Source organism: Furipterus horrens, unplaced genomic scaffold (assembly GCF_987537825.1).
Source record: "Furipterus horrens unplaced genomic scaffold, mFurHor1.1.pri manual_scaffold_5, whole genome shotgun sequence".
NCBI lineage: Eukaryota > Metazoa > Chordata > Mammalia > Chiroptera > Furipteridae > Furipterus > Furipterus horrens.
This window is the reverse complement of record NW_028327175.1, coordinates 138,486,063-138,499,182: the sequence shown is the minus strand read 5'-3', so window position 1 is coordinate 138,499,182 and position 13,120 is coordinate 138,486,063. Positions and strand designations below refer to the sequence as shown.

At 44.5% G+C, this 13,120-nt stretch overlaps 1 protein-coding gene across 2 annotated transcripts in view; it reads right to left on the bottom strand.

The window, feature by feature from the left end:
- Nucleotides 1–2,248: 2,248 nt before the first annotated feature.
- The window catches only part of MYOF (myoferlin), a 147,323-nt gene continuing 136,451 nt past the window's right edge, over nt 2,249–13,120 (bottom strand). The window contains exons 47-52 of one of the 2 annotated variants that reach the window (XM_090277958.1): nt 11,208–11,349; nt 8,948–9,047; nt 6,505–6,695; nt 4,675–4,784; nt 4,150–4,297; nt 2,249–2,799 (exon numbers count right to left, since the gene is read on the bottom strand). In XM_090277958.1, the coding sequence (XP_090134084.1) occupies nt 2,761–2,799; nt 4,150–4,297; nt 4,675–4,784; nt 6,505–6,695; nt 8,948–9,047; nt 11,208–11,349 (730 nt within the window). In that variant the 3' untranslated portion in view covers nt 2,249–2,760. The remainder of the gene's footprint in view (nt 2,800–4,149; nt 4,298–4,674; nt 4,785–6,504; nt 6,696–8,947; nt 9,048–11,207; nt 11,350–13,120) is intronic. The other variant, XM_090277959.1, reaches the window with a different exon arrangement.

The following is a 13,120-nucleotide window of genomic DNA, read 5'->3' as shown; positions in this document are numbered from 1 at the left end:
CTGCTCAGCAGTGTGAAACAGTCAGTTCCTGGCTTTGGACAAACAAGCTTCTGAATGGGGTGAACTCGGAGGGGCAGAGAGCCACCATTGGGCCAGCACCTGGAACACCAGCCTGCACAGCGCCCCTCTGCTCCCTTTTCAAAATGGGTTTCAGAATGCCCACCTTTTAAATAGCGCTTGAAAGCAACATGCAAGTCTAATTGTGACTTTTTTTTTTTTTTCCTAGCCCTAAAAGGAGAAGGAAGAACAAAACAAAATCAAGTGTTAGGCTGTCAGGATTTTCAGTTTCCTGTCACCCTCAAGACATTGATGGAGATTTATTTTCCTAATGAAGGCTCCAGCGTTAATGGTGGCACTTGCTAGAATCAGTTAGGACTAAGTGTCATTTAATTTGCAGTGAAGCGACAATCTGACTGGACTGTGATTAGTTCCAGCTTTTAGCTATCATTTATAGGTCACCAGGCGGCTAACAACCTCAAATGAGGGACCATTATCTTTTGACAAGATGGAGCTTTTTTGGGGGGTGGGGGAGAGTATTACCCAGAAAGCCCAGCTCAGTAGTCTCTCTGGGAGTTAGTTCATTCCTAATAGAGCTTTGCTGCCATTTACTCAAAGAAACTACACTAGCGGATTCCAGTTAGGAATGCTGAAGAAAAGGGAGAAAAAGACTTTCCTCATGATCGCCCATTTATCTGCTCAGCAACCATAACTTGAGTGAGGCCCTATGGGAGAGTATATTGGTGGAGGTCCCTGAAAGGCTAATGCTCAAATTGCATCTACTGGTATGGCTGTTTAAATTAAAAAAAAAAAAAAATCCTCACCTCAGGACCCGCTTATTGATCTTAGAGAGGGAGAGGGAGAGGGATGGAGAAAGAAACATCCATGCAAGAGAAAAAACATCAATTGGTTGCCTTTCTCACACACTCTGACTGGGATCAAGCCTGCAACCCAGGTGTGTGCCCAGACCAGGAACCGAACCCTTAACCCTTTGCTTTATGGGACAACACCCAACCAACTGAGCCACACTGGCCAGGGCTGTTTGAAGTTTTTTTTTTACAGCCCCTATCTATTGTGATGGGGTGATGTATATGCTCTCTGATCAGTGGTGTCAATGCCATACTGATTGTTAAATATTTCAAATAACGGCTTTGCCTGCAACAACATTGCTCTTTTATGGAGCCTACTTTTTTTTTTTCTCCAAGAAAGCACCATTTTAAATAAAACTGTCTCTCTTTCATCATTAGTGTCCCCTAAATTAGATAAAAGCTGTAGACCTTTGTTAATTACAAGCAAGATGATGTGATGTTGTTAGAAAGTAGCAGTTTGGTGTAGGTGCAATGTGACTTGAAAAGGTTGCAAAGTTATATGGGACATGGCCTGCGTGGACTTAGGGAGGAGACCACGCAGTGCCTGGGGGAGCGGCAAGTGTTCCAGTTTAGCCAGTGCTGTGGCCCGACCTTTTTATGTATGGAGCACTTTGAATGCTCAGATTTTTGGCAGAACTTTGAAGGGAATTAAAATGTTCAAAATATGAAACAAAGCAATGATGCCAAGATAGTGACCACTGTGATAGAACATCGTCTAAATGTTCAAAAGCATCACCATTTTCATACCATTTCTTGTTCCCCTCAGTTCTGGGTCACTCTTTGAATAGAATCCACTGATGGTCTGATATAGTAACAGGACAATGTTCTCACTTGTTGTAGAAAACATGTTGACTTCCTTTGGTGTGGGCATGGAACCACACTGGGTTGCTGCTGTCACTTGTTATGTGACCATCTCAGCTCCATGCTCCTCTTGACAGCCCTCCTACAGGTGGTATTATATTGTGGTTAAAAGAAATTAGAAAGGAAAGAACCCAGACTGCCTAGGTTCAAATTCCAGATCTACCATGCCTTGGTTGTGTGGCCTTGGGCAAGTTACTTAACCTCTTTCTCCCTTAATTTCTTCAAATGTAAAATGGGGTTAATAATGTTGCCTACCCTTATAGCGTTACCCTGAGGATTAAATGAGTTACACATGCAGCATTTCAAACAATGTTGTACATAGAATAGGCATTTTTAATAAGTGCTAGCTTTTATTACTTATTATATGAGCTTCAGTGTGACCCTCTGGACGAGACTGGGCAGCACATGCATAAGGGGTTTATCGCCAAGTGGTATGCTGTGGCATTTCATCCGCTGAGACCGGAGGACTGGACGCTGTCTCCTTCCCAACTCAGCCCACAGCTACAACAAACAGCTATGTATTAAAAGTGAAATGTTTTTATTTGGGTTTATCACAGAGGCTGAATAGGTTCTCATGACATTTATCCATATAAAATATCATAATAATGGCTCTAATTATTTTGTTTTTATAATGCACAGTCCTTTTTGTTGAATACAAGTAAGAAGAATATGAGGTCGAGATGCAGGAATTTTCAAATTTGATTTCAGCAATTTCCAAAAATTGAATTATAGAACTAAGGACACATAGAAAAAAGATGATTTTTAAATGGAATCAGCCACCTTGAAAAATAATTCTGAAAAACGTGGTAAAAATTATAATACTTCAAAAAAATATAACAAGATAAAAATGTTGCTAGTTGGCCTGTCTTTCCAGGGCCTGGACCTCTGGGAACGGCTGGGCTCGGTGAAGTAGTATAACCTGCCCCTGGGATGTAGTCTCAGACACAAACAAAATCACTCTTGATTTTGGTCCATAAACACAGACAGGATTCCCTCCTTGCTGATGACTCTTGAAAAGAAGGCTTTGCTTTCATTATGCATTTGGCCTCACAATCTTCATTGACAAATAGTTCTGAAAAGGAAGCAAAACCAGTGTAAAATATATATGCTTAAGTTAGAATTTCTCAACCTTGACACTATTGACATTTAGGACCAGATGACTATTTCCTGTTGGGGGCTGTCTTGGGCATTGCAGGATGTTCAGCAGCATCCCAGGCCTCTCCCCTAGTCCCTAATGCCAGTAGCACACCCTTGTTGTGACCACCCAAATGTCTCTGGACATTGCCAAATGCCCTCTGGGGGGCAAAATCTCCCCCAGTTGAGAACCACGATTTTAAACCAATCGAATCTAAATCAAGAAAAAGAACTAATTATGAGGAATTTTTTAAGTGGTCAAGACAGGTTGGACTACCTATGATTAGAAAATAGTGTACATATTCTTAGTACTTAGCTAACTGAAAGTACTATCCTGCGGAAAACAAAGACATAAAATTTCTGCTCTTTTGGTTATATGGCTACGCTGCTCAACACAAACTATATTATTATTAATATGAATTGAGGTAAGAGCATCTGAATGCCTGGATTAGCCCTTCCCCACTTGGCAAACTGGTCGTAAATGCCCCTCCTCATTGAAACCATCCTCCGCAATTGGCTCTTATGATCATTTGTTCATATCTCTGTAACAGCCTGCCTCTCATAGTAGTTTCCTTGTTCACATGTCTGCTTGTCTCTGGGCCGTAAACTGCTTGTGGGCAGAGATCATGCTTTGGTCATGTGTATACCCCAGTTCCTAGCCTATAGTAGATGCTCAACAAATTTCTTGAATGAAGAAATGAGAGCACTACTTCTAAGCACACTGGCAAAATCCCCATTTGGACTTTCATTTATGTCTGGGATGACTAAGGGAAATTTAAGGGGGAGGTTATGTGATGTGCGTCTTAACAAATGACTATGTTGATAGACAAAACACAGGTGAAGGAAGGGCTTTGGCAAAGGCATCCTGGCAGGTAAGGGCAATACTTGCTGGGGCGGGGCAACTCTCTAGATTGGGTGGAGCTCAGGGTTTGTGTAGATCTATAAGAACCCCAGATTTGGGGATCTGTGAATACTAGGACAGAGTCTAAAGGCAGGAAGATCAGTTAGAAATGCTGGCTATAGTCCATTGATAAAGGCCTGAGAGATTTCTCCTAGAATTCCTGACACCAAAGTGTTTTTCAGACCATAAAGTTTTGCCTGAAATTCGTGAAACTCTAAGAATGCAATTCTAACCACAGGACACATGACTCCTAGGTAAGTCATTCTTCTGAAGAGCAACAAAGGCAAGTACCAAGTTAGATGACCAAGCACAGTTCACACACACACACACACACACACACACACACACACACACACACAACCATGACTAGGAGCCCAGGACTCGCACCGGTAAGGAGTACAGGAGCACAGCCACGAAGAGCAGCAGGATCAGCAGGATCAGCAGGCCGATGATGACCCACTTAAATCGGCGCCACACAATGAACTTCATGGTCTTACACGGGTTGGTGAACCAGAGGAAGGAAGTTTCTGGTCGGCTGCATTGCAAAGAAATGGTATTACCCACCCAACTCAGGAGGGACAGATATTTTACCTCAGGGCACACCACCATCTAAAGAATAATTAATAACATTTATAACATCAAGAAAAGATATTATTCCCCTTAGTTGGCCAAGAAAATTTCTTGAACCTTCTATAGCTTCCTAAGATGTTAAAGGCACATGGACTTTGATTTCTTGGGAACGAAGAGTGGTTAAAATAAAGCCAGGTCACCAACTCCCCCCTCTGCCCCCAACTATTAAGTACTAAATAAGAAGGACAACACTAATCCAGTCCATTAAGTCCATTGGAAGGGGGTCTTTCAGCTGCAGGTGTTTGGGGATGAGACAACGCTGAGAACAAAGAGGGCTCTCACTTTGGTGGGTCCAGCTTGGGGTTCATGTTGGGTTCATCCCGTCCCTTCCCGGCTGGCCTCTCATCGGCCTCCTTCTCATTAAGGACTTCCAATGTCATCTCCACTTTCCCCTTCAGTAAAGCAGAACAGGTTAAACACATGACATCATGTTTCACAAATATTTTCATTTCGGCCCAAGGAGTATTCCCCAAGCAATGATTTTTATTCTTGTAAAACAATCCCGAGATTGCCTTAAATTTTCCTCAAGAGATTTCATCACATTTCCTCTTCCATGTGTTTCTGAACTGGCTCCTTATGGGAGCTCAAGAGGACAAATTGTTTCCCCTCCTCCCTGCTCGTCACTCTCTGTCACCCTGTCATTCTAACTTTCTCACATCCATCTCCTTGCCTTTGTAGCTTTACTTGGACTCAGATTAACCTGAGTACTGCTCATAACAATATCTAATACTTATGGAGCATTAACTGTAGGCTCCCAGAGAACCCACATGCTTCATGCCTACCATGGGCCCCCACGGCACAGAGCAGTGCCGACACTTAGTAGGTACTCGATGTACGCTCGCTGAATCAATGAATGAGCGAGTGAATGAATGAATGCTGCCTCTCTGCTCACAGGTTCCTGAGTGAAGCACTGGGCCCTGCCTAACCCTGCCCTACAGATAATCAGTCTTGTGCAATGCTCACGGCAACCCCGTACGGCCTGTACTGATATTATCCTCATGTGCACATGAGGAAAACTGAGGCCGAAAGAGGTCTAGAAACTCGCCCACCTGTACAGCCAGGTTTAACTAAGGTTGTACAGTCCTTCTGGAACCCTGAAAAGCCATACTAAGTCAGCAACGATTTGAGAACCCCGACCCTGACGTTCATGTAGGTGGTGGAGTGCTGGTGACCACTATGCTGACGAGTCAGGCGAAGATGGGAGTTTGATGGCGGCAAGATGCCCCGTCATCTCTCTAAGCCTGGTTTCTGAATCTATAAAAAGGGGATAATGTCTACTTGATGGCGTTTGCAGCAGAACTAAGTGACATTATGTGCAAACACTAATCTATAGTGGCAGAAAATAGGTAAGTAATTTCCTGGGCCAACTTGGGGGAAGTGATGGACTGCAAAGGGCACAAGGAAACTTTTGGGGTAATGGCCATATTCTGGATCTTAGTTATAGTAGTTTCACGAGTGCCTCCATCTGTCAAAACTCATCAAATGGTGCACTATGAATGGGTGCAGTTTATTTGTAGAAATTACACCTCAAAGTTGTTTTAGAAAACAAGATTATGGATGTAAGGCATTTAGCACTGGCTTATAATCAGTGATGTAAAATGTTAATGACTATTAATAATATACAATGAATTCAGGAGTCTTTTGTGACATGGTGACCTGCATGCTTGCTTCTATATCAGAATATACCTCAAGTTCTCCAAACTTGCTTGTAAGTCATGGTCTTCCTGCTCAGTGAAGGTCTGCATCCTCTCTTCCTCCATCTTTTTTTTTAAGAGAACAGCTCCAATCTGAAATTTCCTTTCCTGTACTGACCTGTACTAATAGCTCAGCATAAATTAGCCTTCCGGGTAAAGGAGGCTCCTAAAGAAATACTGTACAACCTCTCTGCTTCCAGTTCTTTGACAATTCCAATGCCTCCATTTTCCACTCAACCCCAGACATGGGCTCACGGACACCTTCTCTTGTGATCCCAGGTACACGCTGTTCCCATGACCGAAAGTCCCACTAATTTAACATTTCTTATCTTATCTTGTCTGGAGTAAATCTACCGATAAGGAGCAAAACCTAAAGGGTGCAAGGCCTGCATGCCCCCCAGCCAGGAAGTGTTCGTACAGCCATCACCCGGGAGCCGTCTTTGTCTGCGTGGCACGGCCACCACCCTTTCATGGACTTCTGTTCAAAGAGGGAGGCGGTTTTCACTTTAAGGGGGTCCATGGCTTTGAGGTCCGGAATCATGTCCAAACTGCATTTCTCTGGTGATTTTGCTGGAATGATGGTGTGATGCAAATCAAGTTCCAGGAAACCTGGCCAGGGAAACATTAAATTCCAATAAGTTTCGAGCAGATCCGCCGTTGTTTACAAGGGAACAGAATGTTCCTGTCAAAAGGGAGGCAGACAGTGATTCTGACCAGGTAAAGAGTGTGTTAGAGAAAGGGATCATGGCAGACGCTTACAATTCTTTACAGACAGGATGGAAAATGGCCGAAGAAATACCTGTCCACCACTCAGCATCTCAGAGGACTGCATGTTTTATTTCTCACAGACAGGAGCATAAACAGGGTTCCTCTACATGCTCAAAAACCACTAAACATCTATGGACAAAATTTTCACCGACTCTGGATTTGAAATTTACTCCTATTAGTTCTGAATTGCCCTGAACACAGTCATGTAGCTTCGGGCGAAGACACCTGGTACTTGGAACATGGGATCCTCCATGGAACAGTCATGTTCACATCTCTCCTACTGCAACCTCAGGAACAGGAGTTTGAGAGGGAACATTGCAGCTCAACAGGAAATTCTTGCCAGGAACTGGGAAGCCCACTGCAGGGTGCCTGGAGAAGCACATTTTCTCTTCCGTGATGGGAGGCAGTAAGGCTCATAGCACGTGCACTGACTGTCTTCTGGGCTTGGGCCCACCCATGAGCCCTTTCCTTCAGCAGATGGTGTGTGTGTTTGGGGTCAAGTCTATGGACAACTGGGACAAGAGTTGGTCTTCAACAGTGATAGCAAAGAGCAAGAGGGAGATTGTGGCAGATTGTCTCTAAGCCGTCCTGCTAGAAACAGCCATTCATCTTACAATGGAGCCATAGCCTGCAATTTACTCAGCCTTTCTTGAACTTGAACTTATTCCTGCTTTTTTCTCAGCTCTCCTTTGGGTGATAACTCCCGTCATTTGCCGACTAGCTATTTTAAAATATACTCATTCTCTTTATTTGTTGTCAGACTATTTTGTTTAAATTCCAAGGGAAAACCCTCCACTATTCTGGAATTTACTGCCCTTATGCTTTATAAGTTAGATCCTTGCTCACTCATTTGTTTGTTCATCTCTTATTAAGCACTGACTACATCAAAGCCACTGCTCTCAGTGCTGTGACAGGTAAAAGGACAAACAAGTCACAGCCATTGGCCACCAAGGGCTTTTCCTTTGCCAGGGACATGAGTTAGGGGTTAAGAGAAAATGAGGTCTTAACTGGCAAGTGGCAGAGGTCATGGAAATGAGAAAACAGAAGTGCATGATAAAGCAGAGTACTCTGTTAGTGCTGAGTTGGGGGAGAGGGCGGAGGACCCTCGGGGGACTCTGGGTGCCCTTGCCTGCGTGGCTGGGACCATGGAGGGCCCATGAGGAGAGCAGGTATGAGGTCCAGGAAGGAAGGCTGAGTTTGGCTTCAGTCATGATAAGTTTGAGGTACCAGCCAAACATAAGGGTGGAAGTTTCTGATGGGGAATTGGGGATAATCATCATAATGGGTCTTTCTGAAGTGTAATTGACATATAGCATTGTGTAAGTTTAAGGAGTAGGATGTGCTGATTTGATACATTTATATAGTGCAATGATTCGTCATAACAGTTTATTACTCTATGTCAGGCACCCACATCCTGGTTTAGAAGTCGTACCTTGCTGAAAGGTGACTGTGAGAAAATCACCGAGGGGCTCTGGGGAGAGCCAGAGAACCCAGGGAAGGCGAAGGCCTGTGTTTAAGGAGTGGGAGGGAGAAACAGAGCCAGGCAAGGAGACAGACCCGAGGCCTGAGAGCGAGAAATCAGAAGAGCACTGTGCTACTGGGGTTGGGGGCGGGGGCTGCATGCCAAGACTGAAAAGCCCAGGGTGTGTGTGTGTGTGTGTGTGTAGGGCACTTAACAGGAGCTTTTAGCCACAGAGGAGGAGGACCCTGGGGGAAAGAACAATGGGTAGGGGCATTAGGGGACCTCAGTAATGCCTGAGCGCAGTGTGGAGGAGGAGGAAGCCATTATGGAGTGCTGAGGACCGAGGGTTTGGAAGTAAAGGCAGGGGTGTGGCATCCTTTTGTAGAAACAGGATTTGAGTCTTAACAGCAAGACAGAAGCTGGTACAAGAGCCTCCACGGGGCCCTCGTGCCCACAGAAAGGGGCGACGTTCACTGTGCCACCCTGTCCAGAGGACAGCCAGGCCGTGACTGCACCCCACCCCCAGTTACCCACAGTACTGGAGATTTAAGTAATTGATTCCAAATTTTAACCGATTTCACTAATTCCAAATACAATTTCTTAGAGAAAAGTATCCTAAGGTAAGCCCTACCCAAGTAGTCATCCAGAGAAAACTTGTCATTATCCCATATCTGAATGGTCAGTCTGGGTGGCACCCGAAATTCCGTTTGGTCAATACTCCAGAAATGTTCCTAAAATGACAAGAGAAAGACAGGCCAAATTACACTGATTACTGGATTCTGAAACCCTCCCCTTGGAAATTCCAGCATACAGTCATGGGGCCTTTTCTCTCCTTTGTTCTCCTCACCTAAAACCCTCTCCCCACAGCCCTGCCCCTCCACCCATGTGTATGGAGGACAGCTGGGCTCCCCAGGACATCTCAAGGCCACCAGCTGGGTGACAAAATGGATGTCCCAGGCAGTTCCCAAACAGAAGGTTTCCTGCAATGTTCCTATCAGTGTGATTTCCTGCGGCCACTCCTGGAGTTTAGGGAGTGGTTATATCTCCCCCTGGAAGACCACTAAGGCTTGCTTGGATTACCCTGCCAAAGCCAGGATGTTCTAGGCCCGCCCACAATATCACCTGTTGGGGTGTTACTTCTGCTCAGCCACCTTCTGCCCACCCCACGTGGATGTCTTAGCACACTCACTTCACTGGGGCACAGATTTTACTTTTTTATCACTGCAGATTTAAAATGTCCTGGCATTCTGACTTTTGAAAAATATTGGTGGGTTTTACATGCTGTGGTCAAGTAAGACCTCCCAATTCCCTCATGCTAGTTAGGTGGGGTGAGGACTGGTCCCTGCCGCTGCCTAGGCAACACTAGCCAAAAATAATCACACCTCCACAGCCTAATTATACCTACGTTCCTCTGGCCTTAGAAGAAAGGGAAGTTCCCCAACGCTTCATGAATCTGATGGATGATTGTTGGGTTGTTCCTTGTTTTTCAGATGACATTTCAGGAACGTTCCCCTTGGCAGGGCTCAGGGGACCTGTCTTTGAAGGGCTTGGAAGCCCACTCTGCTGTTGCCTGGCCCCACCTGACTGTCCTGCATGGCCTCAGGCTCCACATACCACTCAGGGCATGAGGAGGTCCAGCTCCAGTTGTGGGCAAATGGGAAAGGAAACTTAATTAAGGCCTACCTGACCCCAGATCCCTCACCTTCCCTACCCCAAGCTGCTTCACCGTCTGAAAGTGTGCATGCTGAGACATCAAGTTGAGTTCTGTGTCGCTAAAAAGTGCCCGTTGAAATCATTCATCTCACCTGGTACAGAAAAGTGCTCACTATAGCATCAGCACTGAGTAGGGCCAGCAGGGGGTAGGGCCTCGCCAGATGGGACAGAGGCAGGTATATTTTAATCAGATGTTGGGGAGAGGACATGACTGGGAAGAGCTAGGGAAAGAGCTGGGGGGTAGAAGGGGGAAGGAGGGCCTATAAAAGGCATCTGTTAGTATTGCCTGCCAAGGTTTCAGGCCCTTTTCTCAGAGAGTCCCTTCCTCTGGTCCATGCAGTTTGGGAAGAACTGACTCCATTCTTTACTCCACAGCCAATCGGAGCACTGCATCCCCGGCAGCGCTGGTTGGTTCAGGAATGGGCACATGACCCCGGACAGGCACACACAGTGCGGCCCCACCCCAGAAGTCTGGTTGGTGCACAGCGGACATGTTCTCTTTCTGCTGAGGTTGCCGAGAGGGCAGGATGTGAACCGGGGCTCCACCAGGGAAGGAGGCCCACAGAGGGCAGAGCAGAGGGGCGGAGAAGTGAGGGCCATCTCTAAAGACACCATCCGTCCAACCTGGGACCCAGGCATTCCTGAAAGCCAGCCAACCCTGGACTTTTTTGTAATGTGAACCAACAAATCACTTTCTTGGCAGAAGCCAGTTTGAGTTGAGTTCTGTAACGGAGAGTCTTACAAATTAAGACCACCAGGGCCCTGAACCCTTATAAAAATGCTTCTGAAGGAGGGAAATTTTACCTACTTGAATATTTTGCCTCTGGTTAATTAGTCAAACTGTTCTGCTTATCATGGGGAGAAACATATCCTTGGGTTGTTGTATATATTGATCCAAGACTCCCATGTCTACTTTTTACCAGATCCTTCCCCCTGCCTCCGGCACGTTAGGGAAAGGAAAGTTGTATTCTGCATGCTTCTAACCCTGCAAATAGCTCTCGTAGCTGTGTGACCCTGGGCAAGTATCTACTCTTCTGGAAGCCTCATAGTCACCATCTGCACCAAGAGGGAACTGAACTCATGACCGCTGAGGTGCTGAGTGGCTCCAACATTCTCTGAGTGTTGTGTTAAGGAAGACCCATGACATTCACTTCCCATTGGCATATTTCAGAGCTTACTTTTTTAGCAACAATACAGAGTTGTTCAGCTGGGAGGTAGTCAAATGGGAAAACAAATCTCCAGTTAAAATTCCCTTCACCATCCAAGGACCGGTAATGGACATCTGTTTTCTGTTTGTTTTCTTCATTGCCAGAAATCCATCTGAAAAGCAGAGGCAAACAGACTTAGTTTCGTGTGATTGACAGGTAATCTAGCCACAAAATTGTGCAGTGATTAGGGGAGTGAAGGGCAGGAGAATTAATGCACTTTTCTTGGGCAGCTTCCAGTTATCTACAGAGCTGGGGGTTGATTTATGAAGGGGAGGTGCTCCGTTGCATCCAACACAGGTTGTAGCCAAATAAAATATAATTCCTCTAAAACCAAAGCAGGAAACCCTTTAGACTTCACTTAACAGGGATAAGGTGAAATTTTCTGGAAAATATCAACAACTTAGCTTCTATTTTGGGAATGTTGGAGCTGGCTATGAATTTAGTCTTCAAAACTATAACTCATCATTGTCTGTCATCACTGCCAATAGGCTCGATGAATGAGTTAGTTCTAAACTTTAGCATTTCCTCTTCCATATTTTACATAAGCAAAACAAAACAGGCATGACTCCAGTAATCTTACAGCTTTCTTTTTAAAATTATTATTAGATTGACTCTGATCATATTAATGAGACTAGCAAGGGAGATATTGTTATTTCTCAACTTTTGACATTTGAAAAGTTTTCTTGACTTGTGCCTGGCACAGAGCAGACGTTAATTAAATACCTGTTGAAGGACCGAATGACTCAACTGGCCTGGGAAGAAGTAGTTGTCACATCTGCCTGCTACTGGGAAAACTCCTGGTTTGGAAGCCAGGGGAACACTGGATTTTAGGCTGGCAAAGTAGTAGAATGCATGGTTCTCAACACTGACTGCATGTTAGAACTGCATCAGAATCAACTGGGGAGATTTTAAAAACATTGATGCCTGGACGCTGCAGACAGAGATTCTTGGTGGGACAGAGGCAGGCCTGGCTGTGAACTTGCTCTGCCACTGACTCTTTAAGCTTCATCTCCCAATGGCAAATGAGGTTAATGATATGTGCTCCCTTCACATGAGGACATCATGACTAGGAAGAGTCAGAGAAGGAGGGGGAAATCCTTAACTCATGTTGGCAGTCATCTGCTATGAACTGGGTACTTACCGTGCCTTATTTCATTCTTCCCAACTCTCTATATTCCAATTCTCAGATGAAGAAACTGATAGGCTATCTAACTTACATAAGCTCACACAGCCAGAAATGCAGAGAATTATATAACTCTCAGTCTGTCTGCCTCAAAGGACCATGGAGACTAGAAAGTGCTAATATTAGGTCCCATTATTAGTAGTAGCGTTAACATCAATCAACTACAATAATTTTACTTTTTGTTGGTCAATTAATTGACTGGATAAGTTAGTTGAGAAATTCCTTTCAACAATTAACTTTCAAGCTTTTAAACTAATTCACCAGAGAAAGTCCACACACTCTGGCTAGGACCTCAGTAGCTTCCCACCCTGACTCCTCCCCAGAGTGTCACTGGCAACTGACCCCAGTCCCCTCATCCACTGCAGCTCTTCCCTCTCTTTTTTTTTGACTCTTTTCACATTTTAATTTTAAAACAAGTTAGCTACCCTAAATTTATATATTTATATATTTGTATACATATTATACACATATGTATAACTTTGTATGTAATACCCATATGTGGGTAGTAGTAGGCATGTTATTTATGTATTATTTATCATTTCACATAGAGTACTTAGATTTTAATTGCAAATATAATATAATACTTTAGGTTGAGCTTTATTCTTTGATTAGAGGAGTTTTCTTTCAGTTCAGTTCAGTATTGAGTTTGTTTCCCTGGTTTGAAAAAAATAATGCTTACAATAACCAAATAAATTTGCAT